The following is a 19359-nucleotide window of genomic DNA, read 5'->3' on the forward strand; positions in this document are numbered from 1 at the left end:
ATGCTCTGCGAAGTACATACGTAGGGTATTAGTTGAAAGGCAGTGTTTTACAAGCAGCCTGCTCTCTGTCTTCTGGGTCATCCAGGGATACCGAATCAGGGTAAGTTACACAACTGTATTCCCCACAGGAGACACGCAAGAGTGCAGCTCACCAAGGAATGCTGCTAACCAGGCACTAACATCACCCCTGACCTATGGTACAGGTGTGCCAACAGGTATTATATATACGACCGCATAGACGCGCTTGATTTCTCCTTTTTCATTAATCGCTGAGATGAAAGCTGCACTTCCATATGCACGCAGCGGCCCGCAGGCTCTCCAGGCCCACCTTCCTGCCCACGTTCCCCTCCCCCAGGCCGACAAAACTCCTTCTGTGAGGAGCGCGGAGCCGCCGGGCTGAGCTCCGCCGGCCGCCGTAGGCCGGGCTCTGTGCGCATGCGTGATGCCGGCAGGCGGCGCGGCCCGGCCGGGCGATGGCGCAGCGCGCGGGAGGGCGGGCTCTGTGCCTGCTGCGGGGCCGCCTGCTGCCCCCCGGCCCTGCGCCTGCCCGCCTCGGCTCCTCGGGGCCCGCGCTGCAGCGGGCGGGCGGCGCCGAGGAGGCAGGTGAGGGGTGCGGGCCGCGCTCCCCGCTCGCCTTGGGCCGTCGTTTCTTCACTTGGGGGCGGGGGGAGGGGTGGTGGCGCTCCGGGAGAGGCCGCGGGGCGGCCGCGGGTCGCGGCGTGCCGGCTGGGGCCGCCTGAGGGCGGTAGGTTCGGCGTGCGCCCTCCCGGTCCAGAGTGTGGCAGGGAGAGCCGAGCCCGCCGGCAGGGCCTGGGCGTACTGCGTGCGCGGAGGCCAGAGGTGAGTTAAGGAGAGTTGTCTGTCCCCCTCGGCAAGCCAGGAGTTCGGCTGTGCCTTCAGTACGAGGCAGGGAGCGGTGAGGGCTGAGCGGTGTGCTGTGCCGTGCAGGTCGGTCCCTGCAGCGAGCCTGCGGCCTCTGCGCTTGCTTCAGAGCTGGAAAGGCATTAGGCGGCCACGTGTATGCTGCATGAGAGGCGTTCTGTGGGAGCTAGCGGAGCGAGCTGGGAAGGTCAGGCTGTAGAATGACAGTCACATAGAAAAACCACAGTTGTTTGTGTCCTTGGGTTAAGAAGCACGTAGCAAGTTGGGTACATCCAGATTTCAATTAGTCCTCATGTTTTGGTGTATGCGTTAGGGGTCATTTGTCTCACCTGTCTTGCTCCATGCTATGTGAACAGGTATGTCAGCATCAGCACACGGAGGGCAGCGTTAGGGTGCATTGAGCACCGCTGTAGGCCAGCAGCAGTGCAGGCTGCATCTGTTTGGTGACTGCAAGACGGTGGCACAAACCTGAAACATTGTTCAGGGGAAGAAAGAAAGCAATGAGGACTGCTGCTCAGGCATTTAGAACAATGCATTCATCTGCGATCGTGCTGTGCTTAGAACCAAGAAGAGATGCCAGAGCACATCTGCTGAATTAATCAGGCTCATATTAAACAAGAGGCATGTAACCAGCCAGAGCTAATACATGGAGCTATGGGAGTGAGAAGATCTGCATTCATCTCTTGGTAGTACCTCTGGTCTTTGGGACTTTCTGCATCTCAGTCACTTCACAGTACTTCTTTGCTCCTGGAGAAAGTATTACACGTAGATACTGGCTGGAGGTAAACTGAGTGACAGTGCTTGTTCTCCTTAAGAACCCACTTGATTGTTGTCTTTAATACAAGATAGGAAGCAATGAGGACTGTCTACTGTTTGATACTTGGCCACTTGTCCTTCTTCAGTCTTTTGATGAGGGGGTGCTACATACAACTGAGCTATGGAAACAGCTACTTCGTGTTTACAAACTTGTGTGAAAGGCAGAGAGAAACAGACGTGTGTTTTTTCTATAAGTATACATATAAATGCTAACAAGTTTGGTTAGACTAAAAGTTTCTTGAATCCACAAAGTCAGAAGGAGTGCTCCCTATTGAATCTTTGTAGCAAATGGTAGCCATAGGGAAATAACTGTGTGCTCTCTGTCTTTCCAATTTGAATTAAGAATGGTAGTGTGAACAAGGAGTCTTCGACATCAAACATGATGTGGTCATTTCATTCGTTTGAGTTGTGCAGGGTTGTGGTTATAATTCAGGTTTGGGATGTGGCCCCTTTGTCTGCATGCAGTTAACAAGAAAATTTTCTCTGCTTCTGGATATTCCAGCATGTCTTATTTCCATGTTGATTTTGTTAGCTGTCAGCAGCAGCATAGATTGCTGGTAGTGTGTGGCAAGGTGTGACTGATCTGCAAGTTGTTTGAAGTGAGTCGCTGAAAGTGTAGTATGAAAAGAAAATGTTGTGTGGGAGTTTGCTGTAAAGGAAGATGATGAGTTGTAAAAATAAGCAAGTGTTAAATTGTTCCAAGGGTGAAAGTGCTGTTTTTGTGGTGGCAAATAGGCCACCACATCTTTCCAGGGCAGCTTGTCAGTAGTGTAGCTCTGTCTGGTGCCATTTCTGGGTACCTTGTTGCTAGACTCGTGCTGAGTTTTTAATGGTGAGTAGCAAATCAGAGAAGAGTTTCCTCATATCATCAAATGTCCTGTGGCATCAAGGAAAATCAACGTTGTTTCCATCCTACATTTTCTATACTTTGTTCTTAGAAAATGTAAATATTTGTGAGAGAAACACGCTTCTGAATGTATTTCATTTTCTCTGGGGTTTTCTGTTTTGCTGTGATCCTTCCAGAGTGCAAGAGCAAACCTTTGTTTAGTTGTTCAATCCCAAAGGATAGGACAAAAGTCAGCTTTAAGTCTTTGTGTAGAAGGAAAACTCAATGCTTGTTTCTTCTTGCAGATGCTGAAGTCAATACCAGGAAGAAGACATTCACTGAGGTTCAGACAGAACGATTGGAGCAGGCGGATCGGAGTGTTTTAATTAAGTGCCCATCAAAACTTAATGAAAAAAAATTACTGCAGTATTTATCCAGCCATGGAAAAATTGACAATTACTTCTTCTTTGAAAATCGCGTAAGTAGCTGACAAGACAAACAGAAATCTAGGCTTAGATGAAAAGAAACGCCGTCATTTGGTCAAGGCTTCATACATCCAAGTTATGCGTATTATACCCAATATGTTCAACTAATTTTTGTCTTTATTATTGTTTACAAGATGTTGCACAACAAATCTGTGTATTTAAGTTACCTGAGCGATGCCTGTTTTTAAGTGACTCTCACAACCTGTTTCATGCCAAATCTTTGAAATTTTAATGTCACACTGTTAACTGTCTGAAAAATAGAGCTAACCCTTTGCTATGCTTCTTTTTGAAAGTAGATGTTTAGTGCTTACTGCCAAGAATAACATAGACAAAATATTTTTGACCTTTTGAATAAAGCTGTCTTAAAAGTATTAATGTACAGAAGCTGTCATTTAGCTTTGGGACACTTACTAAGGTGCCATAGTATTCTCAGGCATCTGAATAACGTGAGTGCAATCAGTTCAGTGCTTGTATGCATTTATCTAACACTGTTTCCATTTGTAATATTTCAGGGTATTCATGCTTTAATAGAATTTTCTGAGAAGAGCAGTGTAGCCTCACTACAGGCTGTTACTGGAATTCCAAAGGCTGCTGAGCATCATGTCGTCCCATATAAATCCAGACTCTTTACTTTCACACTGAAAAACCCCGGGAGTCAAGCTGCTGAAGAAAGGCCAGTAAACATCTCTCCTCAGTCTCACATTCCAGTGAACGAGCTTATTCCAAAGCTCTGTTGCGCAGACAGTGTAAGTATAAGTTCTCTCTAATGAAACGAACCTTGTCCATGTAACATTTGCAATTATTAATTAATTATGTCTATTTGTTTTGGTGCAAGTATCAGTCATTTTTTCTTCTACAGAAAGTAAACCTGTTTGAGACTAAATTAAAATTTTCTAGTTGCGGTGGTAGTAAGTGGATGAAAATGTATATTGATGGGCAGAAGATGGTCGTTATGTTTTTGCAATGTTTATTTTCTTAAATAGATAAGCAGTCAAATGTACATTCTGCTGAATGAGTATCAACTTACAGAAGAAAACATCAAGCTCCGATACTTGGCCTGTTCTCTGGTTCGGGATTTTGCACGCGCGTATTTTCCAGACAGCACTGTAAAGCCATTTGGCTCTTCAGTGAACACCTTTGGCAAACTGGGATGTGATGTGGACATGTTTCTGGACTTCCGTGATATACAGAAGCATGCTACAAAAATGGTAAGGTGATGCTGTGTGGCTCCGGTCTTCATTCTCTGTAATAGAAAGAAAACAATTTGCTGGTTGTGCAGACTGTGTGTGTACTGTCAGGCTGAAGAAAACCCTCATCCTCCAAGGCTGATTCAGCAATACCAGACCTTCCAGTCCTGCTGTATTTTTCTTTTCTGGAGCTGCTGGGTTCACCCATGCTTATCTGTGATTTTTAGGGTCCTCTCTATCCTGATACATAATAATCATATGCATCTGTGTGCATGTGCATTTTGAGAGTGCTGTCAGATTGTTTTTCCTCAGATTAAAAAATTACTGTAATAATGCTACAAAACATTTCTGTACGTGTGTATGGAAGTATTGAGACCTGCTGGGATAATATTGGTGGATAATTCTAGTTAGCACTATTCATGTTTGCAGTGTCTGTCCAGAGACAATTTATCGTGTTAACATTGTGTGGTTTCATTGAGAAGGGAATTGGTTTGGCTTACTATTGGAAGGAACCTGAGATGTGCTTGGGACTAGGAGCTAGGAGTGAAACAGGAACTGAGCCAATTAATAATGCAGATATTTTTAGTTGTTTAGTTGTTGTCACACTTTCCATAATGTACTTTGTAATTATTTGATTATCTCACTGATAACGCTGCAGTAAAGCACCAAGACAAGTGATGCTTACTAAGCAAGTGTGAAGGCTTGAAACTGAAATATGTTCACTTGAATTTGCTGACCAAAGTGCAGAATTTCCATGTGTGTCTTGAGAAGTTGGGTGGTTACACAGGACTGCCAATAAGCAATACTCTGGGAACAGTGTTGCCTTTATCAGCACACATATTAAATTTTATCTTAGCTGTGTCTTCACCCATACAAGGATGTAGAAATTTGTACTGTGTTTCCAAGTGTCAAATACTTCATGTTGGGATTTGGGCAGCTTTAAATTATAAGGGTTATTTATAGTAGGTTGTACGCGGGCATAAAGAGTGGGAAATGATCAGGCAAGGCATTTTTGAAAGGGTCTTGTCTCTTCTGCTGTTTTTTGACTATGGATAGTGTAATTGTCCTTTTAAATTGGAGAAGGAAGTATGAAAGAAGGAGGTGAGAATTGGGACAGGAGGAAGGGGGATTTGGATCGAAAGTATCTTGTGAAGAATCTGGGATTCTTAATGGATTCTGAATTGGTAATAAAGTGATTCTGGCATTTTGAAATCTGTTCTCTTTGTTTATATAGTAATAGCTTGGGGAAAACTAGTTTTGTTTTCCTCTTAGAAAATGACAGTGGCCTAAAGCTTTTGAAGATTGAGATTTGCTCAGCTTTTCTGTGCTACTTCTGTTTTGCCCTGTATTTCACTTTTAAAGAAATATGCCTTCAAACATTCTTAGCTTTCATTTTGATTGTGGTGATCAAATGCAATGCAAGATATGTCAGCTGATGGACAGGATCACTGAGAGTTTGTTGGGAGGGTTATAATCCAATAACCCTTTACATTTAGTTGCCTCTTGAGTTTTGGGGAAAAAAACTTTGAAGTATGAAATGCCTCTTTTCAAAGCACGTATTGTAACTAGCTGTTGTTTGGTACTGATGCTCTGCAGCAATAGAATCCTTCTTCCATGTCATACTTTCTAAGGAAAACACATACTCTGAAGGCAGTCCTGCAGTAGAAGACGATTTCAGAATCACACACCAGACCTAAGGAAAAAAGGCAGTGGGTCATGGTTAATGTTAGGTGTGAAAACATCTTTCCCATTAAAACACTTGTTTTAATCCTTTTTATATGCATATGTCAGTTGTTCAGTCAGACTGGTATTAGCAACTGCCTTGGATTGGCAAGCATATGATTTCTCTGAGCATGTGCACTTCAGCAAGGCATTAATCCCAGTTCTGAGAAAAATGTCTGTACCTAAAATGTGTTACTTAATGCGTGAAAGCTGGAAAAGAGGACATGAAATCAGTCACCATTCTGCAGAAGTCCTGTATGAATGCCATGGAAAAGAGCGTTTGCCTGTTAATGTCTTTTATCCAGAGAGATCAACTTTTTATTTGTAGTTTTGAGAAACTTCTGCAAATCAAGTGTGGAGGTGAATGTAATCACAGCCGCCCATTTCTTAATAACGAAGAGGTGACATGCCTGGATATCAAGGGATGTTAAAGAATGATTAATAAATTCAGCCTAAGTTGAATGATTCATGTCACTGCAGTCCTATTTTGTAAGATCAGCGGAACGGAAATTCTCACTTTAACATCCCTGTGCTTGAGATCGACTTGTAAAGTAGTTTTGAAATCAAGGTGTAGGAGAAGGAGATTTTCTTTTAATTGACGTAATGAATGAGGTCATTCTAATGAGAGATTTTGTAGACCATAGAACTTCCCTCTTTTTTTTATTTTTTATTAGCATTTCTTTACATGTTCTAAGATGATGCAAAGCCTCAGATGATGAGGAAGACTAATTCAATGTTGTTCTCCTAGTGTTTGGCCTTTCTGGAGATATTTCAGTCCACATCATCAGTAGTTTGGTAAATAGTTCCTTTGCCAAGAGCAGATTAGCAGTGCAGTGTTTGTTTTCAACTTGCTGGCGGTTTGGGAGATCAGTGAATGGCTTAAAGCAGAGTTCTGTGGTAATTTTAGAGTAGCAGGAGGTGTGGAGCGTAACATTTAAGCTCCTGAGGGTAATGAATTTACCCCCAAACTAGTAGTTAGTCCAGACCTGTTTTGAGCTACGTGGTAAGAAGTAATGGAGAATCACAGGGATGGAGTAGGTGGTGTCAGTACTTCATTCTCCCACAAGAGGAACCAAAACTCCATCTGTAAGTTCAACTGACTGAGAGCGTCTGTTTCATCATGAAAAAAGTCCATCCACCTTTTAAGATATTGAGCTGCCCAGGAAGGCACATGGTGATATTTTTCTGCCATGTAGAGGTACAAACACCAGCATGCCTATGTATCAGCCAAGTCCCTGCCTTTTTTTTCCTGTTACCTCCTTCAGAGTTCCTAGTTGTGGGCTCCTTTTGCTTTGAGCCAGTGCTGCCATAGCGTGCAGCTGCACAGCCCAATGGGGTTGGAGAGCACTCTCCTGGTATGCCCACACATACTCTAGCATGAGAACTGTTGGCAGCAAGGAAAACTTACCATTGTTATTATCATGGAGACGCAGATTTCAGTTCCTGAAATGAATGTGTGGGAAGGGTTGTGAGGTCTGTGACTTTTGAAGTGTTCTGCTTCTCTGCAAGGTGTTCTTTGCAATGGCGTGGTGACAACAGAAGTGATCGCCTTTATTTGTCACCTGGAGGACTAATTAGGTCACTGTAATTCTCTTTGTATTGTGTGCATTCATGTTACATTCATCATACGTTTCAGAGGGGAGGATAAGTCACTGTCAAGTATCAGATCAGCAAGCAAAATTAGCTGAGGCTTAAAAACTGGGAGAGTATAAAGGGAACAAATTTTCTAGGTTGTTTTACTGGGATGTAAACTGTACATGTGACAATCCAAAGGTCTACAGGGAAATTTGTGTCTGATGGCAGAAGGCAGCTGCTCTGGTGCGATTAGTTGAAATCTTAAGGAAACTTACCTTCATTTTGAAGCAATAAGCAACCTGCATGCTGATTATTTTTAATTTTTTAAATAAAAAGTATTTTCCTTTATACCTGTACTAACAGTACGTTGTGCTTTGAGGTTATGAAATGGAATTATTGATGGTTTGAAATTGACAATGGTTTGACTGTTTTGTCCTTCTTACTTTCTAATGCCTTCTTCAGTAATACCTTCCATTCTCAGTCTATGTATGTGCTGTGTTGTGAATTCCAGAACGAGCTGTTCTAGGTAATGTAGTAGCATTATACCCTCATCAGAACAACTAACTTCACAGTAAGTAACTCACTATTAATGTGGGAAAAATTGAATAACTGAGAAAAGAATAGTACAAGAAAAAGCAGTATGGTTTAGCTTTCTACAAGTTCTGCTGGCTGCTCTGGAAAATTCACTGTACAAACCACTTTGCAATTTCTCGTAGTCTTGCAGAAGTATTCTTAAATTATTCTTAAATTTCTCCTCAGTTCCAGAACTAACAGTTTGCTTCTTAAAATCTTTTCTTAGAAAAAAGGTCCCTTTGAAATGGAGTATCAGATGAAAAGATTACCATCAGAAAGATTAGCAACTCAGAAGATTCTTTCTATAATTGGTGATTGTCTTGACAATTTTGGTCCTGGGTATTCAAGCGTACAGAAGATACTCAACGCTCGCTGCCCCCTGGTGAAGTTTTCCCACCAACCGACAGGATTCCAGTGTGATCTGTCAGTGAGCAACAGGTAAGGCCTGGTTTTAATTACTTTAGGATGAATACTAAGTTCTGGAAACTAGTCATGAGAACTGTTCAATCTATTCAGTTCTGTGTTTATATTAAATACAAATGTTGGGTCTGAAAGGGATATTTTTGCCTATTAGAACTTAGTTTCCCAGTGTACTTAATATCTGTTTCTCCAATATAGTAAATAATTGCTTGCAGAAACTGAAGACCTGAAAAACACCCTACCCAATAAGGTTGGCTTGTCAGGAACTGAAAGCAGACACCAAGTCGTCTCTTTGTGTATGTGTATATGCAAAGCCTTGTTTGGATTGCTTTCCAAACTAAGCAGCTGCATCATGATAATTGTAATTATCATGATAATTACAATTACAATTATTGTAATTGCTGATCTGCAGTCATTGGATTTCTAGTTATTTTGGCATCTGCATCCTTTTTACTGGCAAAATATCTGGAATGCTGTGTTAACTTTCTGCATTAGAAAGCAGCCTGAAGTTTCACTGTCATTTGTACCATTCATAACAGCACCCAATAGAGGGAGCAGGCTTCTCACAAATTATTCTCTGCGTATTTTCCCTTTCTCAGCTTGCTCCCATGTTTTTAGGTGACCAGTGGTTGACAGTCGCGCATTTGATTTGTTTTGCTGTCACTTACTTTATTAAGAAATAACCACCTGGATCCAGTATCCATCTGTAGCACTAACATATGTGCATATAATTAAAAGCAACTATATAATTATTTTTATTTGTTGGGGAATGGTGATTCAGTGGTTCCCTTCCAAAGTTCTTTTTGACTCACCTATTACACATTTTGTGATTCGCACACATCAGATGCAGTCAGATCATAGACTGTATTTTCTGAATTACCCTGTGTTCTGTTTCAGAACATACAGGAGTTCTGTGATATTTGCTCAGTACTGTCATAACATTTAAACCTATTTTTATATGCTTAGCCATGGTGAGAGTCAGCACAGGTTTCCATGCAGATTTTATTTGTAATTCTCTGCAAAGGTTGCTTTGTTGCGACAGTGAGAGTATTGTTACCTGGAGAAATAACACATCCTTATGGACACAAGAACTTTGCAGTTGAGACTTCAGAAGTGCAGCTATTAGAAGGTTTTGTTGCAGCAGCTGACCCCAAATGCCTTGGTGAATTTTTAGAGGAATTTGGTGCAAGACTGGAAATAAAAGGTTATCAGATATGTTATCCTGGACAATTTCAGACACTTTCATCTGTTTTATTTCATGAATAAAAGTTGTGTGGATTTTTGTTTGCTTGTTTCTTTGTTTTTATATGAATACCCTTGTAACTGATAATCTAGTGCTGAGCAGCCAACCCTGGCATAACAATAATAACTGCGTTATTATTTACATCTTATGCTTTTTCTTCCCCAGCATTGCTATAAAATGCTCAGAACTCCTGTATATCTACGGCTGTCTTGATCCCCGTGTAAGAGCTCTGGTGTTCAGTTTACGATGCTGGGCCCGTGTTCATGGGCTTACAAACAGCGTGCCTGGTACCTGGATTACAAACTTTTCTTTAACCATGATGATCATGTTTTTCCTGCAAAAGAGATCGCCACCTATCATTCCAACACTAGACCAACTTAAAGAGCTGGCAGGTAAGAGCAGCTGTTTGAAAAATGCCTCAGTGTCTTTCATACAATTATTTTAACTTTGCAAGGTTAGGAATAAACCCAAGGCATTTCCCTGTGCTCTCCAGTAGCAATATGCATTGTCTGCCGTATGTTTTAGGGAATGCATAAGTTTCACATGCACTTTTTGTAAAAATACTTTATCCTAAAATGCAAACAAATCAGCTTTCAGTACAGTGTTTAATTCTGCTCAGAGGCTTGTTCAGAGTTCTGTTCTGTGCCTTGGGCAACTTCAAATCATTTATTTGCCCAGTGCTCCTGCGCTGTTTCTTTTTGTTGTTTACTTTATTTTGCTGCAGACTTGTAAGATTTTAAATGTCTCTGCAGTTTTTAAGGATTTTGTGCTGATCGATGTATGTATTGTTTTATACACTCCAAATGTGCCTATATTTTCTTCCCATTTATTTGTTAATGTCCTTGAGACTATTCAGGGCAATTGCAAATAATTTGTTACCTTAACAAGCAAGTTGTTCTGACTGTTTCAGTATCTCCGTTTCAGGGCGTGTTATCTTCAGCTAATTGAACAAAGCATGGCGAATGAAGTCCCAAATTCTTGATTCCTCACTTTTTTCCACAGCTTTGGGAAGATGATCTGCTTTCTGTTGCTTTAAAATCATTTGAAATGTTTCCATTAGCAGTTACTAACAGGCTCTCCAAATAAATCAAGCACTTGTATGCACAGAATAATAGAACAGCCATTTATGAGATTTTTACAAGACATTCCTAATAGCTTTTCTGAAAAGGAGGCTGGATGCTTGAGTGTAATTGTTCATGCCTTTGTGTAGTTATTAACCTCAGAACATTGTACTGTATTATAAAGCTCTGCATGCAGAGATACTGTGTTTGTTGCTACGACTTCAGAGATACAGATGTCACACACCTTATTCCTGTAGTTTTTTGAAAACACACCATTTCCTCATGCTTCTTTCCCTTAGTTTGCCCAAAGATTCATTTCTCCTTGTAAATCTTTAACCATTTAAGTTGAATCTTAACCTTGAAGTTTGCTTATGAATTTGTAACTTGCTTTACTTAATACGACATCACTCATTGAATTCTATCATGTCTTATATCTGGATTCTATTATGTACAATGCCATTTTATTTTTTATCTCTTCAAAATATGCTTTTAACTTCTGTTTCAGGTGAAAAAGACAAACACGTAATTGGAGGCTATGATTGCTCATTTGTTAGTGATTTAAGCAAGATTAAGCCTACAAAAAATACGGAAACTCTCGGTAGGTAAATCTTCATTAACTTTGCTTTCTCTGAGCATGTTGAAAATAAGCATTTCCTTATTGCTGGTTGGTTTTCTCCCCCTTAGACGAGTTGCTGTGTGACTTCTTTCAGTACTTTGGAAACTTTGACTTCAGAAAGAATTCCTTAAATCTTCGAAAGGTAAATGAATTTTACTCTCAGCATTATCCATTAAATTTCTATTGTCTACAGTTTGAGAAGCTGCCTGTGTTAAACAACTACTTTCATTTTCAAGTATCTTGCAAAGTGCATTCAAATTGGTTGTTTCCAGAAACTGAGTCCTCTGTTTGAAGGAAGAGTTTTCTTCTCAAGCCCTGATCATCAACTGTAGCATTCTTAACGGTGCTGTGTCAGTAGTTGTATATGTTGGAAAGCAGAAACTATAATGCAAAGTCTTTATGATTCTTTTGTGACCACCCTGTATAAAAAGTGACTGTTTTCAAAGGCAGGAACTTTTGCAGTGTCACAATGTCTGTCATAGCAAAAGTCGGTGACAAACCCAGCATGCTGAAAAACTTTGCATTTAAGGTTGCAAGTACGAATCCAAACAGTGTCCACATAAAAATTTAAACTGAGTTTTGAAACTTGCTTTTCACACTTCTGTTTCTTACTGTGGTTACCGTCAGTCTTCAGTAAGCATAGTTACAGCTCAGTGAGCATGACAGATAATGTGATTGTGTGCTTACCAAGAGATCTGCGCTGTAATATTGTTTTCTTTACATTAATTAAGTCATGCTCCTTGGAGATTTGTGTGTATATGTTTATGAAAGTATAATAGTCAAGTATACGTAAATGCAATAACTACTAGTACCTGTTTCTGCTGGGCTTCTTGCAGAGTAAGGGGTTTCAGTGCAGTGTTGCTGTGTAGTCAGTCTTGTTTGTGTTTCATTTCCTACTTGAGTGCTCCAAATTTCCGGCATAAAAGTTTTTTGTTTGTTTTTCTGATTGATCTAGAAACAAATTAATGAAGCTGGGTAACTATTGTTTGCCACTACGCCTTAAAAGATGAGTTAAAGACAAAACAAAACAAAAGAGCCTCCTTGTGCAGATCCTGAATTGGATAGGGGAAATGCCTGTGTTGCAGATGTTCTTCTGTTTAACTGGCTGTCCTACCCCTGGAGCAAGGGTGCGCAGCATGCATGTGAACACTTCTGGACTAGCATTAGCTGCTAGGTTCCTGCTAGGGTATGCAGTGGAAGGCTTGTAAAGGTGGTACAGAGCAATGTAGTAATGCAGAGAAAGTCACGTGAGGAGTGCTGATAAGTAATGTGATGGAAGCATGTATAAATAGCAACTACATAGTTGACAACAACTTGTATTCTACTATACTAAGTGCACAAAAGTGGACCATGGTCTAAATAGCTCTGTATTAAATGACAAACTGAACTGGGGACAATTTCAGTCAAGGCAGTAATCTTGCTTTGCTATACCAGCTCTTAGTGAGTGCTGTGGGAGAAATGATTTCAACAGGTTAAGCTCATGAAGTCGTTTGTCAGACTAGGCTGTGCACATTAATTTGATACTCATGCTGCCCATACACAGATGGGGGTAGGAGTAGACTGCAGTGAGTGAAGTTTGAGGTTTGTGGAAAAGCAAGTGGGAGAGTGGCCAAAAAGACAGGGTGAGTTGTTGTTGTAGTATGTTATTACCTTGAAGGAAATCTAAGTTCACTGTGGCAAGGAAAGCAACTACTAAGGATTTAGAGAACAGGAGTCATACGCTCAGATTGACAGGAAAATTAACTTGATTAATAGTTCCTTTTTTTTCCTCAGAAAGTGGTCTTCTGGGTCAGAAAAACTCTTAATGTAATCACTCAAGTGATTTGTTACTTGCTCAGCATATAATGCATATGTGCAACTTAGTATTTTTCTTTACGCTATCTGCAGGGAAAGGAAGTAAATAAACCTGAGTCGTCTCCTCTTTATATCTGGAATCCCTTTGAACAAGACCTTAATATCAGCAAGAATGTTAATCAGCCACAGCTGGAGAAATTTGTAGCTGTGGCCAGAGAAAGTGCCTGGATTTTACAGAAGGAAGATAAAACTCAGCAAATGGACAATAAGGAGCCCTGGGGACTGGCAGCCGTACTGATACCATTTGGAAAAAGTAATCCAAACACGGTGAAGAATAGGACAAAGGGAATAGGAAGTGAAACAATCAAAAGCCTCTTGGACTCTTTAAAGTTAAGTGATACAAACAGCCTCCAGAAAGCAGTGGGGAAGTGACTTTCAGCACAGAAACACAGTAGCTGCTATTCTGTTTTAGGAATTGAATGTGACACGGTCTGGAGAATATTGCTTTTAATATTTCTATTGTGGTGAATTGGAGAGTCGGGTGACCTCTGGTTGTCATTGTGATGCTTTTGTAGAGGTCTGCATTCTTTCTGTACATTATCTCCTCCTTTACTCTTCGTTTTTCCATCTGTTTTGCGAATGAAGAGCATTAAAATGCAAATTTTACAGATACATTTTGGAAGTAGACTTTGATTGGGCACTCTTCAAAAAAGAAAACAAAGCGGATGAAAAGAGAACAGGAAAAAGCCACTGGGAATTGTTTCAGTTCATTCTTTTTGGTTAAGTAAAAGCTCAAGAAGCAGCCACCTTCCAGTGAAAGCGCATCTTAAAAGAAGACAAATGTTTGTACCATTGCTTCCACTGCAGTCACATGCAGGAATCCAGTAAAACTGAAGAGCATGTATCTATTTTTGTAATTGTTCGTGGGGATAGAGCTAAGACAAAAATAAAGAGGATGGAATTAGATAACAGGGTTTATGTTTTCATAGGTTATTGCTCTCCAAGGATAGAGCGCCTGTTTTGTGTTGGAAGTGTGGGTGTGCTCTCGTGTTTACCACCTATTCTCAAACTTCTTCAACCAAATCTTTATTTGTTGTTATACGCACAGGGCTTGCTCCCACTCATACTTTGTTAAAGTTTCTCATTTTGTCTTCAGCTTGTATTTCAGGTTGCAGCAGGGAACTTTTGGTGCCCTTCTGGCCTTACCAATAATCCTGAAAGTTGCAGCCCACTGGACAGCACCAAAACCTTCCTCTCTGTTTCTCTCTTTGTCCTTTGTGAGATTCCACAAGGAATCCAATACCAATGCTTGAGTTCACAGTCTTGTCTTTCTTTTCAGATATTCAGGGGGTTGCTGACTGTCCATGTTTCAGATCAGGTAGGCCAGCAAGAGTCAACTTTTCTCATTGTCTTGAAGAAAGCATTGAGTTGGCTGTGCTTATTACCACAAGAGTGTTTTTGGAGGAGTATTGAGAGGGCTGGAAGGAATGAAGACAGAAAGAGAAGTGGAAAGAGGGCAGACAAATTACAGATTTTAAGGTAGATTTGTGATTATTCTGCCTTCCCAGTTTGTGCCACTGATGCATTAAAACTAAATGGCAAGCATGGTAAGAACGATTACACAGACTGTTGTTTTGACTCTTAAAGAAGTGCTGTACAAGAATTACCGCAAATCAGAGATTGTCATACAGATGCAATATTCGTGTCTATGATAACTGTTTCATTTTCAGTATTTTTGGATTCTTTAATGCTGTGCTGCTATATGCTTTGTTGTGGGCTTGCTTTTTGTTTGCCAGAACTGCTGTTATCATTTGAAAAGTGTGTCTCTTTACCCTGAGGTATGTTTATTAGAGATCATATGGGCAGTAGTGTGTAATTTGAGAGTATTTGTGAAAACACTGCTGGGCAGGGAGAAGTATTGTTCAGCAGTTAACAGTCTAAGCAGAAATTGAGGGACAGATCAGTGCTATATTAATTTATTTGAATTTTAAAATAATATTCGTATGTGTCCATTTCACACTTATAAATGTTTTATCAAAGAATGACTTAAGGATTTATTATCTCAGTCACGGGAATTAATTCTTGTATCAACTTCCTTGAGCCTTGAAGTTCAGACTTAGCTTAAATCTCTGTGCTAGTGTATGAACTTGTTTGGAGACTGGATGAAATTTACTGTAACTTATTATTGGTGCTAATACAAACCTTTTCATAGCATATAAACTTTATGGAACCTAGATATGTTTTCTTCTGTTTCCTATGCAGTAGACTTGGAAGCCTTTTGAAGATTAGGGTGACACTTGAGTACTTGAGTTGTGTAGAAGGGGTAACAGGGATCCCCACATAGAGATGATGTGGTAGACAGTCTCTAGCAAGAATTAAGGGGAAGGGTAGCAAACAGATTTTGTTGTGGGTTTCTGCTATCAGTCACCCATCCATGGTGACAGAGATGAGGTATTTCACAAGCAATTAAGAGATGTCTGGATCAGTAACTCTCATCCTTTGGGGAGATTTAAACTTCACAGATACAAACTGGGAATATTTCAGTACTGCAACAAGCAAGTCTGCAAAATTCCTAATGCACGCTGAAGGTAACTTCTTGTCACAAGTGCTTAGCCAGATAGGAAAGGTGCCCTCCTAGAACTGCCTTTTGAGCTTAAGGCAAGTCTTGTGGGAGGTGCGATGGTAGGTGGCTGTCTTGGCCACAGTGATCATTAAATAGCGGAGTTCAAAAGAGGTCAGCAGCGTTACCACCCTGGATCTTAAGAAAGCCAACTTTAAGCTTCTCAGAGAGCTAGTTAGCAGCGACCCCTGGCTTTAAATCTGCTTTAGACAGTTCGGGAGCTCTGTGAGAGCTGCTCTCTTCTTCAGAACCACCTTTTAAAAACACAGGAGCAAACAAATCTCATTGTGTCAAGCAAGTAGAAGAAAATATCAACTTTGCTGAGCAGGGAGATCCTATTGGAACATGGGCAAAAAAATAACCTGTGATCTCTGGATGCAAGGTCAGGCTTCACAGGGAGATTAAAGAGCTACAGCTCACAGCTGTAGGGAGAAAATAGGAGAAGAACCCAAGGCTCAGCTCAAGTTGTCAGTGGCCACTGTGGTGTCAGACAGCCAAAAACCATTTTTTAATCAGCATCGAGAGAAGGTCTAAGGGAAACACATATCTGATACTTGATGAAGATAGTTACCTGACACATTGGAATGAGGAAAAAGGAGAGACCTCTGATCCACTTTTTGCCCTGGCTTTTAATATTAATGATAGTTCTTGGGTTGCTGGTCCTGTGAGTTGGAGGGACGTGACTCATGATGAAGGGAGCATGACTTGTGTTCACCAAAAGTGTAAGAGAACAGTTGCATCAGCACAGTTTGCAGGACCAGAGTGAAGGAGCCCTCAAGCATTTACTGAAGGTCTTTACATATCTGGGGAGTAGGTGTGTATCAACAGCAAACTTTGTGAGGGTGCTAAACGGGAAGGTGCTGCTGGCTCTCTGAAGGGATGAGAAGCCTGAAGCAGACACGCTGGAACCGAGCACTGGGCAGCCAACCATCAGCAGCATGATGTTGTACGAAGGAAAATGCTGAATTCTGCAGCTGGTACAGAGCAATGCTGGACTCCGGTACGCGTGGAGATGAGTGGCTGGGAGCTGCTCAGCGGATGAGGGCAGGCTCAGCGTGAGCCGGCAGCGCCCCCTGGCAGTTAAGGGAGTAAATGTGTTGTTGGGATTCATTGTGCTCAGCGTAGCCAGCCAGGCAAGAGAAAGAATCCTCTCACTATATTTAGGGTTGGTGAAGCCTCACCTGAAATACTGTGTGCAGTTCTGGGCTCTGTGATATTCAAACCACGTTAAGGTGCTTTGAGAGGAAGGCAGCAGAGGTGGTGACAGGGCTGGAAGGGGCCTCCTGTGAGGAGGGGCTGAGGCCATGTTTCTCAGTTTGGCAGAGGAGGCCAAGAGGTGACCTCAGTGTTCTCTGCAGCTCTCTAAGGAGGGGAAGAAGAGGGAGGTGCTGGGCTCTGCTGCTGGGAACTGATGGCACTGTGGGGAAATTCCATTACCCTGAGCATGGTCAAACTCTGGAACAGCCTTCCTTTCCTAGCAAGGTGGTTGATGCCCTGTCTTGTCTCTGTTGAAGAGACATGTGGGTAATACCCTTAACATGCTTTAACATTTGGTTAGTCCTGATGTGGTCAGATGGCTGAGCGCTATGGTCTTTGTAGGGCTCTTCCAACTGAATTCCATTGCAGTGCAATACTAAGAGAATGGCATAACAGAGACAGGAGCATACAGCCCATCTGTGATAGTGGATACCTACTTGCATTATATTCACGCTGGTTTGTGTCACCATAGAAAGGCAATAACAATTTTGACACTTAAACATAAGACGCTTGTAGTCAAATACCAATAAACTTTGTATTCTGTTTATACAGTTGAATGACTCTGAAATAAGACTTTGGGTCAAAATGGTTTGTTAGTAAATGTACACAGGCATTCAAGCTGCTTATAATTCCTTAAAAGGCAGAGCAAAATGTGGTTGCTATATATGCAGAGCCCTTCAGCATCACGTTTCTGTTTAGACTGTCTGTCCCTTCTGGGAATAGTTCTGAACAATTGTCCTGGCTACAGGCCGACTTCTGAATAGAAAAGCTAGAAGTCAGAAGCGTTGCTGCAGCAATGGAAGTGCACAGGTGCTTGTTTCGGGTACCTGCAGGTTCAGGGCGCTGGAGGCCAGCTGCTGAACAAAGCCTGCAGGAGCAGTTCTCACTGGCAATGCGAATCAGCCTGCCAGCTTCCTTGGAAGAAGCTGAGAGCAGCAGCTCAGCTCCTGCCAGACACAGCTTGTGGTCAAGGGAAGAGCCGTGAAACCACCTGCGGGAGGAGGATGATGGTTTGAGGGGTGTATGTGGCAAATCAAGAGGGACGATGTGATTACAGTTTCCTGAGGGCAGCAGCCTTATTGCACTGATGATGGTTAGCAGCCATCAATATGGTTCTGTCAGTAAAAACAAGGCTTGGATGTCTGTCAAAAAAAAAAGAGAGCGGAGACGGTCTGTACTTGAAAGCTCACAGGCTCTGAATGATGTCTCAGCAAGAGTGAGGCAGTAAGTTTGAGTTCTCAGACTTGTTGCTGATACATGTGTCCTCCCCAGCAACACAGTAAGGAACATCAGTAAATTAAACACATTTTTGACCCCCTGCCCCTTCCCCTCACTGAGAATACTCTTTAGTGCAGTCTTACATTCCCTGACTCCTAATTGTTGAGAGAAACTGGAAACATTTCAAAGTTCCTTGCCCCGACTAAATGCTCTCTGGGACATTAACTTCAAGTTCACACTTGTTGCCAGGTTTGCTTTTTTTGTTGTTGTTTTTTTTCCTTTTCCATAGATTTTGACACAAGTTTCAGGAGTGGGTTCTGCTGCAATTGCTACTATTCCACTATTTCTCTGGGGTGTTGTGGGACTCTGAAGATGTGATCTTCAGCCATTGGCTGTGTGAGGACCTGCGCATAATGCTCTTGGCTAATATACAGCCACAGTGTTGGGTCTTCTTAGGTGGTGCTCTTTGCCTCATTTTGAAACAGCAGTACCTGCTTGTGGTTCTGTCCTTTGGACTTCAGATCCCAGGATAACTCAGGTTGGAAAGAACCTTTGGACCTACTCAGCTTCCTGCTCTGGTAGGATTAGCTGTGAGCTGCAACCGAGTTGCTCAGGCCCATTTCTAGCCAGGTCTTGAAAATTTCTATGGGTGAGGATTGTACAGCCTTCCCAGACAACCTGCTCCAGTGCTGGACTCCCTTTAGCACGTTGCTCAGCAGAACCACCATCCTGTCGCTCCTACCATCATCTTTTCTCGTCCTGAGCCGTGCTGGCAGGCAGACTGCTGTGCAACCCAAATGTCCAAGCTGCTTCTTCACAAAGAGGACAATCGTCTTCGTCTTCAGATCTTCCCCTCTTTCCTCCTTGTTTTTCCTGAGGAGTGTGTCCATCCATCACCATCGTCTTGCTGTTCCAATGTTGATGTACCAACAGCATGAATTCCTCCCACTTGTTCCCCAGGCTGCACACATTTGCATGCATACATTTGAGGCAGCTTTCATCTTTTTGGTATTCTTGAAATCTCTCTTGTTCCCATCGCTCTGCATCCTTACTTTCAATCACTG

At 41.8% G+C, this 19359-nt stretch overlaps 1 protein-coding gene across 1 annotated transcript; it reads left to right on the forward strand.

The window, feature by feature from the left end:
• The first annotated feature begins 402 nt into the window (after nt 1–402).
• On the forward strand, nt 403–15433 carry MTPAP (mitochondrial poly(A) polymerase). Its single transcript, XM_072328798.1, has 9 exons — nt 403–603; nt 2830–3002; nt 3522–3755; nt 3993–4217; nt 8293–8504; nt 9895–10121; nt 11296–11388; nt 11475–11548; nt 13294–15433. Exons 1-9 carry the CDS (start codon nt 474–476, stop codon nt 13630–13632), a joined length of 1707 nt encoding a protein of 568 aa, XP_072184899.1. The 5' UTR covers nt 403–473; the 3' UTR covers nt 13633–15433.
• The last annotated feature ends 3926 nt before the right edge of the window (nt 15434–19359 follow it).

The sequence above is a fragment of the Excalfactoria chinensis genome, chromosome 2 (genome assembly GCF_039878825.1).
Source record: "Excalfactoria chinensis isolate bCotChi1 chromosome 2, bCotChi1.hap2, whole genome shotgun sequence".
NCBI classification, from domain to species: Eukaryota; Metazoa; Chordata; class Aves; order Galliformes; family Phasianidae; genus Excalfactoria; species Excalfactoria chinensis.

What these genes read in the sequence shown, in the direction of transcription:
- MTPAP (XM_072328798.1), top strand. Translation starts at nt 474, where the DNA reads ATGGCGCAGCGCGCGGGAGGGCGGGCTCTGTGCCTGCTGCGGGGCCGC. An exon ending in ACTTCTTCTTTGAAAATCGC is followed by an intron (nt 3,003 to 3,521) that starts GTAAGTAGCTGA and finishes GTAATATTTCAG; the next exon opens with GGTATTCATGCTTTAATAGA. An exon ending in AGCTCTGTTGCGCAGACAGT is followed by an intron (nt 3,756 to 3,992) that starts GTAAGTATAAGT and finishes TTTCTTAAATAG; the next exon opens with ATAAGCAGTCAAATGTACAT.